Genomic DNA, 20,914 nt, shown 5'->3' with positions numbered 1-20,914 from the left:
AGATATAACAATTATAAATATATATGCACCCAACATAGGAGCACCTCAATACATAAGGCAACTGCTAACAGCTCTAAAACAGGAAATCGACAGTAACACAATAATAGTGGGGGGACTTTAACACCTCACTTACACCAATGGACAGATCATCCAAAATGAAAATAAATAAGGAAAGAGAAGCTTTAAATGACACAATAGACCAGATAGATTTAATTCATATTTATAGGACATTCCATCCAAAAACAGCAGATTACACTTGCTTCTCAAATGTGCACGGAACATTCTCCAGGATAGATCACATCTTGGGTCACAAATCAAGCCTCAGTAAATTTAAGAAAATTGAAATCATATCAAGCATCTTTTCTGACCACAATGCTATGAGATTAGAAATGAATCACAGGGAAAACTATGTTAAAAAAAAAAAAACACATGGAGGCTAAACAATATGTTACTAAATAACCAAGAGATCACTGAAGAAATCAAAGAGGAAATCAAAAAATATCTTGAGACAAAGGACAATGAAAACATGATGATCCAAAACCTATGGGATGCAGCAAGAGCAGTTCTAAGAGGGAAGTTTATAGCTATACAAGCCTACCTCAAGAAACAAGAAAAATATCAAATAAACAATCTAAGCTTACACCTAAAGGAACTAGAGAAAGAAGAACAAACAAAACCCAAAGTTAGTAGAAGGAAAGAAATCATAAAGATCAGAGCAGAAATAAATGAAATAGAAACAAAGAAAACAATAGCAAAAATCACTAAAACTAAAAGCTGGTTCTTTGAGAAGATAAGCAAAATTGATAAACCTTTAGCCAAACTCATCAAGAAAAAGAGGGAGAGGACTAAAATCAATGACATTAGAAATGAAAAAAGATAAGTTACAACAGACACTGCAGAAATACAAAGCATCCTAAGAGACTACTACAAGCAACTCTATGCCAATAAAAGGGACAACCGGGAAGAAATGGACAAATTCTTAGACTGGCATAACCTTCCAAACCTGAACCAGGAAGAAATAGAAAATATGAACAGAGCAATCACAAGTAATGAAATTGAAACTGGGATTAAAAATCTTCCAACAAACAAAGGCCCAGGTCCAGATGGCTTCACAGGTGAAGTCTGTCAAACATTTAGAGAAGAGCTAACACCCAACCTTCTCAAACTCTTCCAAAAAATTGAAGAGGAAGGAACACTCCCAAACTCATTCTATGAGGCCACCGTAAGCCTGATACCAAAACCAGACAAAGATACTACAAAAAAAGAAAATTACAGAACAATATCAGTGATGAATATAGATGCAAAAATCATCAAGAGAATACTAGCAGACAGAATCCAACAACACACTGAAAGGATCATACACCATGATCAAATGGGATTTATCCCAGGGATGCAAGGATTCTTCAATATATGCAAATCAATCAATGTGATACACCATATTAACAAACTGAAGGAGAAAAACCATATGACCATCTCAATAGATGCAGAAAAAGCTTTTGACAAAATTCAACACCCATTTACAACTTTCTCCAGAAAGTGGGCATAGAGGGTAACTACCTCAACATAATAAAGGCCATATATGAAAAACCCACAGCCAACATCATTCTCAATGGTGAAAAATTGAAAGCATTTCCTCTAAGATCAGCAACAAGACAAGGATGTCCACTCTTGCCACTATTACTCAACATAGTATTGCAAGTCCTAGCCATGGCAATCAGAGAAGAAAAAGAAATAAAAGGAATACAAATTGTAAAAGAAGACGTAAAACTGTCACTGTTTGCAGATGACATGATACTATACACAGAGAATCCTCAAGATGCCACCAGAAAACTACTAGAGTTAATCATTGAATCTGGTAAAGTTTCAGGATACAAAATTAATGCACAGAAATCTCTTGCATTCCTAGACACTAACAACGAAAGATCAGAAAGAGAAATTAAAAAAACAATCCCATTCACCATTGCAACAAAAAGAATAAAATACCTAGGAATAAATCTACCTAAGGAGGTAAAAGACCTGTACTCAGAAAACTGTAAGACATTGATGAAAGAAATCAAAGATGACACAAACAGATGGAGAGATATATCATGTTCTTCGACTGGAAGAATCAACATTTTGAAAATGACTATACTACCCAAAGCAACCTACAGATTCAATGCAATCCCCATCAAATTACCAAGGGCATTTTTTACAGAACTAGAACAAAAAAATCTTAAAATTTGTATGGAGACACAAAAGACCCCAAATAGCCAAAGCAATCTTGAGGGAAGAAAACAGAGCTGGAGAAATTAGACTCCCTGACTTCAGACTGTACTACAAAGCTACAGTAATCACAACAATATGGTACTGGCACAAAAACAGAAATATAGATCAATGGAACAGGATCGAAAGCCCGGAGATAAACCCAGGCACCTATGGTCAACTAATCTATGACAAAAGAGGCAAGGATATACAATGGAAAAAAGAGAGTCTCTTCAATAAGGGGTGCTGGGAAAACTGGACAGCTTCATTTAAAAGAATGAAATTAGAACACTCCCTAACACCATACACAAAAATAAACTCAAAATGGATTAAAGACCTAAATGTAAGACCAGACACTATAAAACTCTTAGAGGAAAACACAGGAAGAACACTCTTTGACATAATCAAAGCAAGATCTTTTTGACCCACCTCCTATAGTAACGGAAATAAAAATAAACATAAACAAATGGGACTAATGAAACTTAAAAGCTTTTGCACAGCAAAGGAAACCATAAACAAGACCAAAAGACAACCCTCAGAATGGGAGAAAATATTTGTAAACGAATCAACGGACAAAGGATTAATCTCCAAAATATATAAACAGCTCATGCAGCTCAATAACAAAAAAACAACCAACCCAATCAAAAAATGAGCAGAAAACCTAAACAGATATTTCTCCAAAGAAGACATACAGATGGCCAAGAGGCACATGAAAAGCTGCTCAACATCACTAATTATTAGAGAAATGCAAATCAAAACTACAATGAGGTACCACCTCACACCAGTTAGAATGGGCATCATCAGAAAATCTATAAACAGCAAATGCTGGAGAGGGTGTGGAGAAAAGGGAATCCTCTTGCACTGTTAGTGGGAGTGTAAATTGATACAGCCACTATGGAGAACAAAACGGAGGTTCCTTAAAAAATTAAAAATAGAATTACCATATGACCTAGCTATCCCACTACTGGGCATACACCCAGAGAAAACCATAATTCAAAAAGACACATGCACCCCAATGTTCACTGAAGCACTATTTACAATAGCCAGGACATGGAAGCAACTTAAGTGTCCATCAACAGATGAATGGATAAAGAAGAAGTAGTACATATATACAATGGAATATTACTCAGCCATAAAAAGGAACGAAATTGGTTCATTTATTGAGACGTGGATGGATCTAGAGACTGTCATACAGAGTGAAGTAAGTCAGAAAGAGAAAAACAAATATCATATATTAACACATATATGTGGAATCTAGAAAAACGGTACAGATGAACCGTTTTTCAAGGCAGAAATAGCGTCACACGTGAAGAGAACAAACGTACGGACACCAAGTGGGGAAAGCGGGGTGGGGGGCTGGTGGTGGGATGAATTGGGAGATTGGTATTGACATATATATACTACTACGTATAAAATAGATAACTAATAAGGAAAACATCAAAAAATAAAATATATGCAAGTAGATTAATAAAAACAAACAAAAAAACTATCTCAGAGAAATCCACAAGCATTAAATGCTCATCATTAGCCCAAACAATTCTAGGAAAATCACATACCTGTTAGTATGCTGAAAACATCTCCTGAGAGACTCCTATACATAGACCTCTGTCTTTAGATGCCATCAGCTCTATTTTAGAATATTTACATCCAAATCTGGTTAAAATATAAAAACATGTAAAAGGAAAACCTCAATTTTTGTCAGCATGTGTTAAAAAAATGGAAATTGCTTGAGACAAAGAGGGGTTAAATGATGGTGACAGAGAAGCCAAGAGGGATGGAAGTATTTAGCGAGGCATATAGGTTAGGAGAGATTTTTTGTTTTGTAATTTATGGTAGATACTTGAGGATGTTTATTTAGAGGAGAAGAATCCCAAAGAGACAAATGAGCTGAAGAGAAGAAGAGAGCTGTATAATAACTGATGAAGGAAATTCAATGTAGCAAAATGCAAGATCGTTACACTAGGCAAAAGTGCAAGAAATGGTACAGGAAGGACTTCGAGGAATATTGGTACAGGGAAAAGACGGAGTGGAGGACCTGAGAGTTCAGTGAAGGCAAAAAGAGAGAAGGGCGGAGTTCCTCTCATCTCCTGGCCTCTGCTTTAAAGAGGACTGTCTCTGACCCTTAAACTCATGATTCATTTATTTATTCATTCATTGACTAGATATTTATTCAGTGCTCATGAGATATCAGATACTGTTTTGGCACTGGGGATGTAGCAATAAACCAGTCAAATAAAGTCGTTGCTGTTAAGGAGCTTATATTCTATGTAGGGAGACAGATAGTAAACAAATAGATAAATATTTATTCAGTGTCAAAAATCTTAACCTCTTTCCCCTACTCTACACCCATCTCATCTCTCCATATCCTCAGCTATAACGTGCGGATAGTGCTAGCATCGTAAATTAAAAAAAAAAAAAAAAAATTCAGCCCAAACCGAAGACCTTGCTTAGAGGTAAGCAGGCCTCACTCTGAGTGACATTATCATCCTCCTTAGGTTTTATCTTGGTTCTAAAGGCTCATTTTACTGCGAAAAGGCAACAGCTTAGAGGCTGGAGAACAGGGAGAGAAACTCAATGTATCTTTCATCTCAGACTCTCCTTACCCAAGTACTTATGTTCACTGCCAGCAATAACTCATTGCTCACCTACTTTGGGAAGGCCAAATGTTAGGGTCTATAGAAACTACAGAGATGGGTAAATCCTCAAAGAGATTAAATAATAATTATCCTGATAGTTAATACTAACTGAGCACTTCCTACCCGCCAGACACTTCAAGTGCTTCACATGATTTCTCTCATTTAAGCTTCACGGTAGTCTTGTAAGGTGATAATATATGCATGTTCGTGTGAGGAAAGAAAATCCTGAAGAGGTCAAGAAATGTCCCCAAGGTAGCAAGGTAACAAGTGCTATTGATTTGACTTGAGAGCTCACATGCTGAACCATTCTGCCTCCCCAATTTTATTAGTTTCCCAGGGCTGCCATTACAGAGTACCACACACTGAGTGGCTTAAAGCAACAGAAATGTATTGTCTCACAACGCTGGAGGCTAGAAGCTAGAAATCAAGGTGTCAGCAGTGCCATGCTACCCCTGAAACCTGTAGAGGAATCCTTCCCGGCCTCTTCTGAGCGTCTGGTGGTTTGCTGGCAAGCTTTGGGCTTCCTCCGCTTGCAGTCGCACAACTCCCATCTCTAAAACAGCATCTCAACTGGTCTGCCTGCCTTCAATTCGATCCCGTCCAGTCCACTCTGCAATGTGCATTCTGGAGTGTTCTCTCTATTCGTGCCACGTTTTGCTTTTCATTCTTTGGGGGTTCCCTGTTGCCTTCAGGACAGAATCTACACTCTTTATCATGCCCACATTTCCGACATCTATATCCTGCTGAACTCTCTACTTCATCTATTTGCCTTCTCGCTCTGCTTCCCTCAACACATCACATACATACATACACACACACACACACACACACACACACACACACACACACACTCTTTAATTTCTTCTTTGCAAATGCGGTGTTTTCTGCTTGTAATACTCTTTTCTTTCTCTACACTTTCTAGTTCCTTCTCATCTTTCAAAATGTTGCCTTAAAGTTATGGATTCCCTAACATTCTCTTTATTTACTTGTCTGTCTCAGAGTGCTGTATATTTCTGTATCACCAGTACCTGACACAGTGTCTGGCAAGTATAAATTGTTCAACAAATATTTACTAAATAAATGAAGAAAATGAATGAATGAATGAAAGGGATGAGAAGGAGAAAAGGTAAAGATGAAGGAAGGGGTTTTTTTTCAGTTGGAGAGGAGAGCTCTCAGTGAGATAGTTACAAATATTTCATTTAAAGAAAGTGATGCTATTTCCCAAGAGTAGGAACATATTTAGAAATTCTCTGTGGATTTTAGAAAGCAAAATTAGCACAACTACTGGATCAGACACTAGATCACCCTGCCCTACCCCTCCAAAGGGCATTACTCATGCCACTGTTGTGATCATAAAGCTATGGACACTTTTCACCACCGTGCCCACCAGAGACCTGGACGCTCCTATGCACATTACAGATTGAAAGGAGGGTCCACCCCACTTTTACCTGGCAGCACTGCACCCACCGAGGCGCTGGCTCCCCCATGGCCACCCAGAGAATCCATGCAACACTACTTAGAGGTAGCATGGGACCAATTCTAACCAATGAAAGACGGAAGAAAGAGAAAGCCAGGAGACAGATAAATTGCTTGTCCTTCTTGCCCTTTTCCCCCGGTGCCTGTTCTGAGATGCAGTAGTTTAATACGGCCTCTCTGGAAATGTCTCTCGATAATTCACCCATTTGTGTTGCTCTCCTTTTTTCTTTATTTCCCCCTCTCTCATATTCCTGGGATTGCACCAACCAATACAATGTTATCATTTAAGTGTTTGCCATAGGTTCTGTTTTGGGAAAACCTAGACTAAACAAGTAATTTTTAGAATTTTCAAATGTTAAATATATCATGCATTATTAGAAACAGAAACAGATTAAATAAGAAGTATTTGTAGTGAAAACATTCACTTATCTGCATTGGCTTATTGTTGGACACTGGGAGAGTAGTTGTAGGGAACTGTCACTGAAAATAGTCAAGAAGAAATGGAGAACAAAGAGTCAAACAACAAAGAAATAGTCTCCTTGTGGAACATCAACAAGAGATAATCAGAAACACATGGCTATGGTGAGTACAAATATATTCCCCAAAGAGCTAAGTTTCCATTAAAGGAGCATTTACCAAGGAAATTTTCTTCCATTGTGTCTGTTTATAATTTAATGTGCTTCCTATGTTATGGAATATTGAAATGTTAGATTCTAGGAAAATAAATAAATCTATTGTGTGACCTGCTTCAGTGAAGAGAACTCAAATTGTCTTCAGTTTATATATTAAGTTGAAATAATTTTAAGACACAGCACAAGCAACTAATATTGGGAGAAAACCCAGAAAAAATGACAAAATTACATCTGCTTAGCAAGGCTGTTTGTAAAGCTGGAATGGAAAAAGGAATTTGGCCAGAGGAGGGAGCGCACTTCCTCACTACGGAAAGTTGGCATATACCATACCATGATCTCAATCTGTGCTGAAAACAGTTTTAGACATTGAACCAGATCCCAGTTACAAAGGTGTAAAGAGCACAGTCACTTACCTTTAAATATTTGCTACTCCAGAACGCTCTGTTACTTGGCTGGTAAAGCATAAAAGGTCCTCTCTTAGAAACAACTACAACCAAAACAACTGGGAAATACTTATTGCTTATTCATGAAAGTATGAAAACTATGATTTGAGAAATACGCTATGAGTATACTTCGGTTTCAGAATGTCTATCCCTGCAGACACTATAGCATTCACTGAAATAGTTTTTCAAATGTCTTCTAGTGGATTCGTTAAGATTTTTTTTCCTTTTTTAGATTTATAAACTCAGACCCAACTTTTCCTGAAGGGGCAATTAAAGTTGAAATGTACTGCTTTTTAAGCATTGTCTTATTTCCTGGTGTTTCTTTAGGTCTGAATATCTGAAGAGGATCATAGTTTTTCCCAGAGAACAGCACATACATGTACACACATTTTTTGCATAAAATGCTTGGGTTTGGTAGACATCTTATACATCCAAATACTTTCTGGAATCCATGAACCTGAGGTCAAAACCAGCTGTTTTAGGTAACTTTAAAAGTCACCTAAAGATGGATGGATACAAGTAAGGGAAAGCGCTAGTAAAATGAATATTTTGGTTTGCCAATAAAAGTAATAACAAAACCCAAAATTTATAGATAGAAACATTGCATCTTCTATAAAATGCCTAAAAAGCTATATTTTAGGTCTTGAGGAAAATCTAGGTAGCATCTTATCAGTTATCTTTTTAATGAATTTCTTAAGTAGCTGTTTTTGAGAAGGATCTATGTATGTACTCCAAACACATTTCTTTCTTCACTTTAGCTGTCTGAAAGAATATTTAATCTTCAAAAAGTGATTATTATTTGATTCTTTTCTGGAACATATATTACAAGGAGAACTAATTTATATTGGATTTTAACTAACTTCCACATGATACTTTCTGTCTAATAAAAACTGGCTCTAAACCAAAGGCTGGCCCAAGTTAAGTTGAAAATAGAAGTACATGGCAAATGTTTGGAAATTCAGTTTTCATATCCACTGAGCTTCTGAACTATAATTGTGACTTCAGAATCTTGCTTACAGTTAAAATATTTAAGACTGTGGAAAAAAATCATCATGTGTTAGGCATTTTTTGTGAAGAACATTCTAGAGTGAATGTTTTACACGAGCAGCCAATAAGTTTCAGATGGTTTATAAGTGACAGGAGGTCCAAAGCTGAAATGGAATTTTCTGTGACAGCCTACAAATAACAGTTAACATATGCCTAAGTTACAGTCAAAAACAGGAGTCACCGTAAAGGCAAGTAGTGAGTAAGAAAGGCCGTAAGTTAATGAATAAAAACCTTTTTGTCCAAAGTTCTTAGCAAAAATTTTAGGTACTTAAAGAGCAAAACCGTCTCAAATATTTTTAAAGAAATTATAGTTATTGGAAACAAACAAGAAGTGACTTTCAAAGTCATAGTTTACACCCATCATAAATTTGATGTATTAAAAATGTAGATAAGAGTTAAGTTAATGCTGGTATAAATTAACAAAAAATATAAATTCTTCAATTAATTTAATATTTGATTCACACTTGCCGTTGAAGTTTCATCTCGATATGTTTCTAGTGATATTATCTGCTTTTTTGTCCTATTTCTTGGTCAAGATATTTCTTGACATTGTTGATAAAATAATCACTCAAAAGTCTTCACGTTTTCTTTGTTCAAACCTGATATTATCTCGTATTTCAGTAAGTTCTTACAGCTGTGGTTTCACAAATTGTTATCAGAGATTTGAATTTACTTTTTAGAGCATCTTCCCTGCAGTAGGGACCAGATGGATGTATCATGTCATAATGTGGCCTGCCTAAACATCTTTGAGTGTCATCATACCTACCTTACCTAGCTCAGAAGGTTATGAGTCTGAAATGAAATACATAAAAGAATTTTTTAAACAAGATGGTGTGGTGTTAGCAATAATGGTAGCAGTAAGTGTTGGTATTCAACAAGAAATTCTGCTCCAAACACTAACCATGATCATAGGACCTACCTAAATCTACTCTAGATATAAGATAGTACTTACAGATTCCTAAATTATCTTGCTACACTATTGCTGTAGCATAGAAATCAGTGGTTTTGCTATCATGAATATGAGTGTGTGTTTTTCTGTTTCTTTTCTAGACTGGATTATTTTAAAGGTCTTCATTTCACTAACAGGCATGAACAGAGTGGTATATTAAAATAGAAATTCTGTGTATTTACTTATGTTTTGTGTTTTTCCAACACTTGACAAGTAAGATTAGTAAAGTTAATTAGAATAGTATAAGTATGGAATAATCTGTATTTTTCTAATTCTATAAGCAATAAAATGCCGTGTCAATTCTTTTGAAGAAGCCTATTATACTATTTTTTAAGTGCTTCAAAAAATAAATGTATTGCTTTAGAAATGTGACAAATAGACTTAACCAATTATAAAATGTAATTTTGCAGTAACTTCAAGTCTGGAATGGTCTGACCACTCATACTGACTGCCTTGAGGAAAGAGACACTCAACGTTTACCAAATTTTATGAATATTTGATTTTTGTTCCTGAACTGTAAATCTTCAGATCTCTCAGAATCCCAGTATTTTAGAAAGAATTCACATCATTCCCATCTCCTCCAAATTGTCTATTTCATTTAGCTGAAATGAAGTGAAATTCTGAGAGAAAATAATGACCAGGACTCTCTGGAAGTAAATGTAAGAAGTTTAAGCTAACATGTGTTTCACTGTCATAAGGTCACTGTCTGGACTGTGTATACAGTCTGATCCTTTTCAGACCTCATGGAAGTTAATTTTAGTCTTACAGAAGGGACAGAGAGAAGCAGACTGCTATCTTTGCAGAGAATGTCAAGGTTAAGCTTATGACCGCCTTACCTTTCTGACTTCCTGTGCCTTATCGGAGAGAAGTAAGCACTGCTTGTCCAGGGACAATCCTTCCTTGCATCTGCTTGCCTGGGTTTCGGTGGGTGTGTTTGGGGCAGCCTCAGGGACAGCAGCTGTGAGCTTCCTTGCCCCCCGGAATGTCAGGGTCTGGTAGAAGAGACAGATTGCCACCACCAAGCCCACCAAGAAGGGCCGGGGGCAAAATCGCCGACGACAAAGGAACACTGGACGACAGACCATGACCAGTTCAGCTTCACTTGGCCCCTGTCCACGTTGCCGGAAAAGTCATAGCAGCTATTTTTTGTCAGCATGAAAAACACAAATCTGTCTTCTTTTTCCACAACTTAAATCAAATCAAGATAGCTCCATCCCCACTTAAGAACTTTCCGAAGTATCCTGCCAAAGAATCATCGGTCCCAAAAGTCTGCGGCGTTTAATAAGAGCCCTTCCATGGATGACAGTAAAAAGTGGTTGGCCTCGGTTAAAAAAAGACATCAAAATAATAATAGTTGTAACTAATAACCTGAGCGTACCCCAGGCTGTCAAACTGTTGCTTCCGGTAATGCCTTATTTTTCACAACATCCTTAAGCTCACAGTAAAAGCTTCACAGGAAAAGAGAAACAACACCAAAGTAAATCTGGAGTCTAAAAACAGCACCGGAGAACGCAATAGGTTTATACCACAGTGCCTGTTGCACGGCTGGAGGCGGGCCAGCTTGCCTTAACAGTTCCTCATTTTTCCTCCGGTTTTAAAGCTGTCCTGCTTTCAGCCTTTCATGTTTCTTAACTGCTTCCCTTCATTCCATTTTAAACTGCCACTTCCCTGTAAGCCTTCCCGGCTTTTAACAGAAAAAGGGAATACAGGGTCTGAAGGGACATGGTTACCATCCGCGGGGTTTGCCTTGTATTTGTTTCATTCCGTTTCGAGTTCAAAGTTCTACGTACTTACTCAGTTTTCATCCTTTTAGCCAGAAAACAAAAATACTTTCCATGATCCCCTAATGGATTGCTGATCAAAACCACTCGGAAGGAAACACCCAGTCGTATGACTCCAATTCATCTCCCACCCACGGACACACTCACGCAGGCACACAGAGCCACACGCGCGCGCCAGCCGCACTCGCTGAGGGGAGCGGGGAACAGGGCGCAGGGAGCCGGGCGCGGGGCCCGCGGGCAGCGCAGCCACGGTCCGGCGAGGGGGCGGGGCTAAGGCCCGGGCTCTTAGGTCCTCGGGGGCGGCCGGAGCGCGCCGTTAGCCCAGGATCAGAAAGGGTGGGCTTCCCCAGACTGGAAACATTTCTCATTTCCCCTGAAATGTGACTGTCCACCCAGAGCTGTAGAATTTTAAATACATTATTTGATATTTGACCCCTTCTGTTTTTTTTTTTTCTAATACAGCATTGGAAAAACAAATAGCCCTTCGTCAGCTGATGTCAAAGGTCGAGGGGGAGACTATAAAAAAGGCTCGGTGAGGGAATTGGGAGGATCTTCACTCGAAGGAATTACGGTCACTCTTATGGGGATAAGAGGGTCACGGGTACTGTCTGGACCTCAGAACATGAAAGTCTGTTGTATGCACTGATTCCACTGGAAATGATCTTTTTCTGCTCAGTACCTAACTCATATCACATTATTGCTCCTTTCCTGGACTAGGGCTGAGTCTTTCAAAGGCTAATTGCCTGACACTTCACTCCCGTGATGAGTGGACTATAGCAGACGTTGGTAACTTTCGGTCATCAGAAAGGGGTACGCAGCACGCTTTGTTCAGAAGTCAACTCAATCTAATGCTATACAGACTGCCACAAGGAACCCCCAACAGGGCAAGTCTGCAAACTCCATCCACTTTTGCTGAGTCGGCTCAGGGAATGCCATGGAGAAAGGCAATCTGTCCAGTGCATGTTGCTCACGTCTCCCAGCCTTTGCTTTGCGATCTCTGGACACCCAGGACTGGCTTAGGCTCACAGCAGATATTCTTCCAAGGCTCTTCTAAATAGGTTTTGTGACCTGTTTCTGACCAAAACTCGTTCTTGTGGACTGAGGTTCTCCTGTGAGGCCACACCTCTAAAGTGATCCCATCCCTTAGGCACACTGTCAGTCACTTGTATTTTGTGAGACGGAGCGCCCCCTACGGGTGCCTCGCTATTACAGATTCAGAGACAAAAGGTCATCTACCTTCTCGCTTGTAAGAAACTACTTTAACACCTTAACAGATTAATTAAAGTTTTAGAGAATAAGTATTCACACTAAAGCTAGATTTATCCTGAACCCTTGCATATATCCCCTCCAGTTTTTTAAAATATTTTTTATTTATAGATTCAGAATCCTCAATCCCATGACAAGTGAAGTACTGATAGCAGGGGAAAATGAAGTGGCATTTGACTTTTAGAAGCCAAGAGAGTTTTAAGAGGAAATGGTTAAACAGTAGTGTTGGAAGATATAGTTACAATGTAATTTGAGAGATAATAGGAATTGGTGTTCTCTAAACTGGAATTGTCCTTGTGTTGGTGTGATCTGAGGTGAGATGAAGTTCTTTACTAGGTGAAAAGGAATGAACACACATTTCTATTAAGGCAAAAAGTCTGAAGACTGAGAGTCTGAGGAACCTGAGGGGTTATTTTTATGCATTATTAAATTTAAAACATAAACCAGATGCTAAAATCATATTGTCTTTGATCTGGGAGAAGTGAAAGACAACAGCATAGTTAATTTTTATAGCTACACTTCAAGTAACAGGAATCAGAAGATGGCAAATTAGTGTTCTAGAAATGATACTGGCAGGTTGAAAAACCCAGTGGGAAGATGGTAAATAAACGACTATCTGCAGAAGTGAGAAAAGGGATAATTAGAGTGGGAAGTTGGAAAGAAGAGGCGGGAAATAAGATACAAATAGACTAAGGCAGTCCATCGACAACATCTGACGTTAGAGTTAGTCCCATCTGGGTTTAGAATCATAGCACTGCCTCTTATCACATGGTTTTAAACAAGTGATTTGTGAAATGAGGATACTAATTCTTCCTTTGAAGTGTTGTTGGCGTGACTAGATGAAATAATGTATACGATAAGCGTTCTGTGCACATGTGTTGGGAAAACGCATGCTGAATGCATGTCTGTTATGTTTTCAATCCTGTGGCTGAGCTCAGTCTGGTTTGGTGCCAGACATATGAACAGATAATTATCAAATATCGGGCCTCTTGGAGAAGCCCCCAAAGCAAACATGAGCGCTTAGTATTAGTTCTCTTTCCTTTATTCTTTGAGGTGATGGTGGGGGGGCCGATGCTGGTTTGGGAGAATCAGAGCAAGAGAGGGATGAGAGGAAGGCGGAGACTACAAGTGGGGGGTACTTACGCCCTAGTTGTAAGGCAAGGTGAAGTAGGAGCATGTGTTAGAGTCTGGAGGTGTCAGATCAGGGAACAGTGAAGACAGAGAGTAAGTTGTTTCAGTGAGAGGAGTAGGAGGGTAACACGCAGTAGAATTATATGAAACTGTGGATTCTGGCAGTGTTTCAGACTGAACGTTTTTGTGCATATAATTTCATAAAGTACCTCTTTCCCTAAATCACTTCAGTATTCAAGGGCCTGTATTTAAGTGGCATCAACCTGGGACAATAGAGTGGCAGGTCTTTTAGAATTCTATAGTTCAAGGTTGGACAAAACACAACAATCTTCCTCTTCAAACCTCTCTAACACAAAACATACTCTTCCATCACACTTATGTTCCCATTCGGTTTTGATATGAAGTGGGGGTGAAAGGAGAGGTTGAATTTAATAATTGTTGTTTGAAAAGGTATTTTTAAAAATTATTTTATTTTTTAAACTAGAGAAATAAAGCTATCTCTAATAGAGAAGATTCCAGTATCCTATCAGGAACTCTGAGAAAGTATTTCTCTCTTTGAGTGTCACTTTCCTCATAAAATAGGGGCTTCAGTGATCACTAGATAATCTCACAGGTCACCTGAGGCTCCGAAGTTACGCTTGTAGGGATGCATTTTTGACATGGATTTCCTCTCTGTTGCAACCTGGTAAGAAGAGGAAGTCTTCAGATTCTGGGCCCACTTGGTTTCCTGCAGGGGAAAGCCTTTTTCTTTCAAGAAAGCTCCTGGGGCTTCCCTGGTGGCGCAGTGGTTGAGAATCTGCCTGCTAATGCAGGGGACACGGGTTCGAGTCCTGGCCTGGGAGGATCCCACATGCCGTGGAGCAACTAGGCCCGTGAGCCACAACTACTGAGCCTGCGCGTCTGGAGCCTGTGCTCCGCAACAAGAGAGGCCGCGATAGCGAGAGGCCCGCGCACCACGATGAAGAGTGGCCCCCGCTTGCCACAACTAGAGAAAGCCCTCGCACAGAAACGAAGACGCAACACAGCAAAAATAAATTAATTAATTAATAAACTCCTACCCCAACATCTTCTTAAAAAAAAAAAAAGAAAGAAAAAACAAGAAAGCTTCTGACCACAGTGATGTAAAATTCAGTTGTAGATACTAGTGGTGATGTCATGAGTTAAGTCCTGGGGGTGCTGTCAGTCACACCTGGGCACTCACCTTCCAGTACCTCTTCCCTAGAGAGTCTGAATGACCTCTTCCCAGCTCCTACCACCTCTCTTCAAATAATGACCATGGAAATTTCCCCATAAGCTCTGAACATACAGGAAACTTTTAAATCACGAATTACATATTGAATCTTTACTATGCAAAAACATCATCCCAGGCAATGTGGAAAACTGAAGACATATAACAAATACCATAAATGACTAAAATATGATAAACACAATGATGAATTGGTCAGGATAGGATAACTTCTGTAACAAATAACTTTGAAATCTCAGAGACTTGATACAATAAAATCTCGTTTTGCACTCATAATTTTCCAGTGTTTATCAGTTTCCATTAAGACATTTAGCACCCAAGGTCCTTCCACCTGGTGACTTTCCATACTCTAGAATCTTGGACACCCACTGAGATCCTCTGAACCCTACTAGCAGATGAGAAATGAGAAAGGCAAGGAGAATTATGTGAGAGGTCTTTTGGGACTAAGCTTCAAATTGGCATATATCCTTCGGTCCACATTCTACTGGTCAGAGCCCAATTATATGGACCCACCTAACTGAAACTGAGATGGAAAATGAGGTTTAGCTACATGCCCAAGAGGAAAAGGAAAAGAGGCTGATAAACACAGCATTCCCAACCACAACTAAGATGGAGGTAAGTCAAGTACCATGGAAAACTGTAATTGGGAGTCCACATCTTTTGAGAAGTGATAAGGAAAGCTTCAGGAAAGTGGCAGTTTCTCAACTGGGCCCTGAAAAGTCACAAATATTTCAACTGCTGCAGGTTTTATGTCTTAGTGGGAGACGACTAAGGATAGAACTGGAGAGTTCGGTCCTGATCAAGGATGGCTCTAATTTCTAAGTTAAAGGGTTTATTTAGCCATCTGTAGACAGGAATCCAAAAAGTTTCTTCCCCACATGATTTATTAATGAAGATATTATAAGTCAGACTAGGAAGGCCATTATCTTCATTTATCTGAGAATACTGTTATATTACCACTACCTTTAGTTGTAAACTCACAAAGCAAAACCTCTTTTGTTTTTTGGGTAGAATAAGAACAACCACATGGGTCAAGTTTATGTGGTTACTCTCAATGGTGCAAAATATATGCAAGATTGAAAAGAAAAGTCTGTGTGCAAGGTCAGATTCTTGCCTTAGGGCCCACACTGTCCTTGTGGACGAAAATGCTGCACTAGTGTAAGGTACGTGCATATACACCTGATCATGTGTTATCCCACAAAGCCATGCAAACACAGAGCACTAATTTATACCAGGGTTAGCATCATGCGTCCTTTCACTTGTCTTTAGAACTTTACACCTCCCACTCATTATAATGAAAAACCAAAAGTTCCAACTACAGTTAGGCTCACGTCTTGTTCTTGATATGCTGGAGGAGTATGAAGAGAAATCCGAAAACTGTTTTGCAAGTTTTCTGCAATTTCTAATGCAATCAACATTTAAACTTGCTTAATTTCCTTTTAACGCAATTCCATTGCCTCTCTCCTAAACATTATGTGGAGTCACTTTTTGTACAAATCTATGGACTTCAATTTAAGATCACTGAAACTTTATGGGGTTTTAGTTCAATAAAAAAAAAAAAGATTTTTCCCTTCCTTTGTAGTGGTTCTAAAACCACTCTAGGCTGCTGAATGGTGAGCTCAGGATTTGCAGAGGTCTGGGAATTGCATTAAAGGGTAGAAGGGACTTCCCTCAGGCACAGCATTTGTTCAATTTACACATGGAAATAAAATACCACAGTGAAAATCTTCGTTTTTCTACTTTTTCTTGTTTGATGTTTGCTTGAACAGATACATTCTATAGTCTTTAAATCTCTAGATGAACAAAACAGTCCAGATAGACTAAATCCTCCAGACTAAATGCTTATCATTTAAAAACAAATATTTATTTATATATTTGGTTGCACCGGGTCTTAGTTGCAGCAGGTGGGCTCCTAAGTTGCGTTTCCAGGGCTCTTTGGTTACGGCTTCCCGGCTCCTCAGTTGCGGCATACAAACTCTTAGTTGCGGCATGCATGTGGGATCTAGTTCCCTGACCAGGGATCGAACCCAGGCCCCCTGCATTGGGAGCACGGAGTCTTATCCACTGCACCACCAAGGAAGTCCCTAAATGCTTATCATTTTAAATTGTCCACTAGACCAGTGTTTCTGAGCACATAAATCTCCTGGAGAGTCCATATGAGAACACTCGGTGCTGCCTTTCTGAAATGGGACGTACACTCGCCAGCTCTCCATAGTTCTTGACCAGTCACTCTACTTATTTTTCACAACTTTCTCTCTTCATAAGCATTTTGAATTTGCTTGCACCAGTACCCAAAATTACTTTTATCATATTCCATGCTGTATTCTAGTTATCAGTGTACTTATATCTCTTTACAGTATAAACTGCTTTCTGACAGAAACTATTTTACTCATCTCCCTATTCTTGCAGTATCTATCAGTGTCTTCCTGCAAATGATTAAAAAATTCCCATTTGTAGAGGTCTATACATCATAAATTCAAATATTTTCCCATATTATTGCCATTTTTCCCACAAGAAATATTTCACATCTTGTTAACATTTAACCCAGTGCGGGTAATTTTGTTCCCCAGAGGGCATTTGGCATTGTCTACAGCCTTTTCTGGTTGTCACAACTTGTGGGCCCAGGAGGGATGCTAATGACATCTCGTGTGTAGATGGCAGGAACGCTGCTAAACATCCCACAATGCACACGACAGCACCACCACAACAAAGAATCATCTGGCAGAAAATGTCAGTAGGGCTAACGTTGGGAAACTGAAGTTTAACCAAAGGAATAGTTTGTTGCACAATTTTTACATGTGGGTGCCAAAGATGGTCTGTTACTTAATTTAGAATAGTGAGTCCCTGAGCAGCTTGTGGCAATGACAGAATTAGCTTCACTGGGATTTTTAACCATTCCTTGAATGCGTAATTATACTGCTCCCCCAAACAAATGCAACTTGCGCCTGTTATTTCCTTTAAGCCTTCCAAATTTGCTTTTAAGGTTCGCATCCTCTACACAGGTAGAATGGTAAATATTTAATCCAATGAATTATACATCTCCAATGTTTTACTATTTTGAGATGTAAACTTACACCTTGGCATGGAGCCAGAATTCCTAATTTTTTATCAATTAATACATAAAACATGAACAAATTCAATTTGTTATATCATAGTAGCAAATTATCTTCTTTACCTTAATTAGAAGTTTCAGTCCTCTTCTCTGTAGATTGACAATATCATATTCCTTGGAAACCATAATACACTGAAAGAAATTTTCTCAAGATAGCCACATAATTTAGCTTGTTTTCTTTTAAAAAATGTAACCACAGTTCAATCATCCATTTTTATTTTCAGAAAACAAAAAGTATTTTGAAATTTTCCCAGCATTAAATTTTCTCCCCGAAAGACTGATGTGTGTGATGGGAGATGGGAAGGGGTAGGTTTGGTCTTATCACTCCAATGAAGACTGGCATTCATTTAGCCAATCTGAGTGGCTAAGAAGGAAACGTTCTTTGACAGAGTATGGTTCTTTGGTTACATGTATACCACATAAAGTCAAAAGACTACTTCTATATTTAAATCATATGCTAATATATGAGCTTTTTTATGTTTTGTTTTGTTTTGTTTTCAACAGATAAGGGAACTCTCTCAAACATTCATAAGTGGCAACCATTGGAAAAGTGAAGAAGCTTTTGGCGCACTTGGGAAACCCAAGAAAAAAATTATCCTTATGATCAATGCCTCAAACTACTCAAGAAAACAATTATTTGTCATATTGAAGATAAATATATAAATGCTTCAAGGATACAAATAAAAAATTGATAAATTCTAATGGGACATACTGGGGAGGTCACATTAAAAGTTTCTACTAGGCTAATTATAATATTAGCAAAATCACTCCAATGAACTGACTCATATTTATGTTCAGGGTTATTTAGAAATATTTCTGCCTGGCCCCTTGTATTCCATTTGACCTCGACAGCTTTTTAAAGTAACTTGGTACCAATTATAATTATTCTTAACGTATTAGCATGGAGGGTCCCTCTACTGGAGTAGATTTAACAGTGCAAAATGAATTAAAATATGACCACTGTTTTTTCCTACAAGCAATATTAAACTTGTAAATGTTTTAAACTAGTTCATCATTAAGACTAGCAAGTATACACTTTCCTATGAAAAACTACTCTTCTTCACTAACAGGCCAGTAGAAGTGGGGAACGGGAATAAGCAACACACACACCTGTACACATTCCTCACCCTCACCTCCCACACTGGCTTCTGAATTTTCAATGAGCAGCAGAAAAATGAATGATTATAATGTTCTCTTTATAGTCTCCTTTGCCAGGAGTGAAGAAAAGTATATGGCTCTGAAGAATTTATTATTAAATCTCTTTCAAATAAACATTTTACTATGTCTAGGTTTCCAGGAATTTGTTAGCAAATAAAGTCATTTATCTTATTTATTAAGTTAAAATATTGACTTAAAAGATATACACAACTTACTACTTTAAAATGGAAATGGCCAGAAGGGGGTATATCTCTTCCTTATTATCAAACTTAAGTTAAACACAAAACAACTTTCAAGTCATTTCATCTTTTAATCACTTTAAACTGTTTCTCTGCAGCAAAATCAAAACATGAATATTAAGATCCTGGTTCAGAGATTACAATCTGTTTTAATAATTTAGATTTTATCATCTAAATAGGGGAATCTAAAACTCTTGACTAGCAATTCTGATTTGTAGTTTCAAAAATTGGGAGAAAAGTTTCACCCTAAATTTAGAATTTTTAAGCAACTTCCAAGTTATAGACTAATTAATTTTTGCCATCTTTAGTTTATAATCTCAATAAGAAAAGTGCTATGATTTCGCTAAACTGTTAAATCATAAAGTATTTAACGGACAACATGTAAATGCTATCACTGCTCCTATTGACAAACAATTCCATGGCCCAGTGTAAAATGCCCACGAGTAGACTCTCGCTTAGCTCTCCATCTCCCTTCCCTGACAGCACATCTTCCTAACCCATGTCCACTCATTCCGGACTACTTTTAAATTCCCACAATGTTTGCGGCTCTAGAACAATTTCACCTGCCTGGAAAACCTTCCCTGCTTCATCTGTCTTTAGGAATCAGTTCAAATGAGACCTCCTATGTTAAACTTCCCAGTGTTCCTAGAATACTTTGTACATCCATCTATTATAGCACTTATCAAAATACAGCAATTACTTGTCAACATGTCCATCCTTTCCCACTTCCCCCACCAACATACACACACACACTCACACACATACGCCCATATACACACGAATACCTTCATCTGTGTATTTTCAACATCTAAGTGCTTAACGTTTAATTACAAAAGTGAACATTTTTGAGGATATTCTTTTACTCGTAAAACCCATCTGTTGAAAGATTTTTTGTTAAATGTGAGAGTTGAAGGAAAACGCTACAACGTCTACAAAGAGAATCTTACTCCTGGCAGTACATTAAATATTTATTTTTCTAAGACTAAAATAATTAATTAATTAGATCAAGAAGACTATTTCTGAGGTCTAAGGGCAAAGAGCACTAACATTGCACAAAACAAAGATGGTTAAAAATCTAAAATATGTGGAATTTCTTTAAAGGAGAAAAGAGCAAAAAAATGAACTGCCCTTAACAAGAGTGACTGTATGTTTATCAAACACTCAGCTTCATTTAGGCATTTAATTAAGCCATTTATTGCTTCAAATGTGTCACCATGAACATTGTAATATACACTCCACAGCAGTAAGGCCTCAATTTTCACCACCTATAAACTGTGAACCCACATTTGGATTTTTTGTGCCACCAACTCTTACACAAGTTTTGTACAACAAAGATTTTGAATGTGTATATTATAATACCAAAAATGCTCATATACTCCTTGATGTAAATGTCACAAAGAATATTAATCGCTGGCCACATTTTTGTTTTTGTTTTTGATGAGGTAGTTCCATGTTTGGCCCATTGTATAGATCTCAGATATGAACAGGTTCTACCCATTACTAAGTAACTGCACAAAATTTTGGTTTACTTCTTTATACACACTTCATAAAATATTA

At 38.1% G+C, this 20,914-nt stretch overlaps 1 protein-coding gene across 3 annotated transcripts in view; it reads right to left on the bottom strand.

Annotated features, from left to right (window-relative positions):
• The window catches only part of CPED1 (cadherin like and PC-esterase domain containing 1), a 303,604-nt gene extending 292,156 nt beyond the window's left edge, over positions 1–11,448 (bottom strand). The window contains exon 1 of one of the 3 annotated variants that reach the window (XR_012334048.1): positions 10,261–11,448. Coding sequence is in view for 1 of the 3 variants with exons in the window: in XM_019924796.3 (XP_019780355.2) it covers positions 10,261–10,509 (249 nt within the window). In the remaining 2 variants the exon portion in view is untranslated. Of the gene's footprint in view, positions 1–3,797; positions 5,902–10,260 lie in introns of those variants that run through there. The other 2 variants (XM_019924796.3, XM_073809873.1) reach the window with 2 other exon arrangements.
• Between the last annotated feature and the right edge of the window lie 9,466 nt (positions 11,449–20,914).

The sequence above is a fragment of the Tursiops truncatus genome, chromosome 9, assembly GCF_011762595.2.
Source record: "Tursiops truncatus isolate mTurTru1 chromosome 9, mTurTru1.mat.Y, whole genome shotgun sequence".
Taxonomy (NCBI): Eukaryota; Metazoa; Chordata; class Mammalia; order Artiodactyla; family Delphinidae; genus Tursiops; species Tursiops truncatus.
The sequence above is the reverse complement of the archived record's forward strand: the minus strand, read 5'-3'. Positions and strand labels throughout refer to the sequence as shown.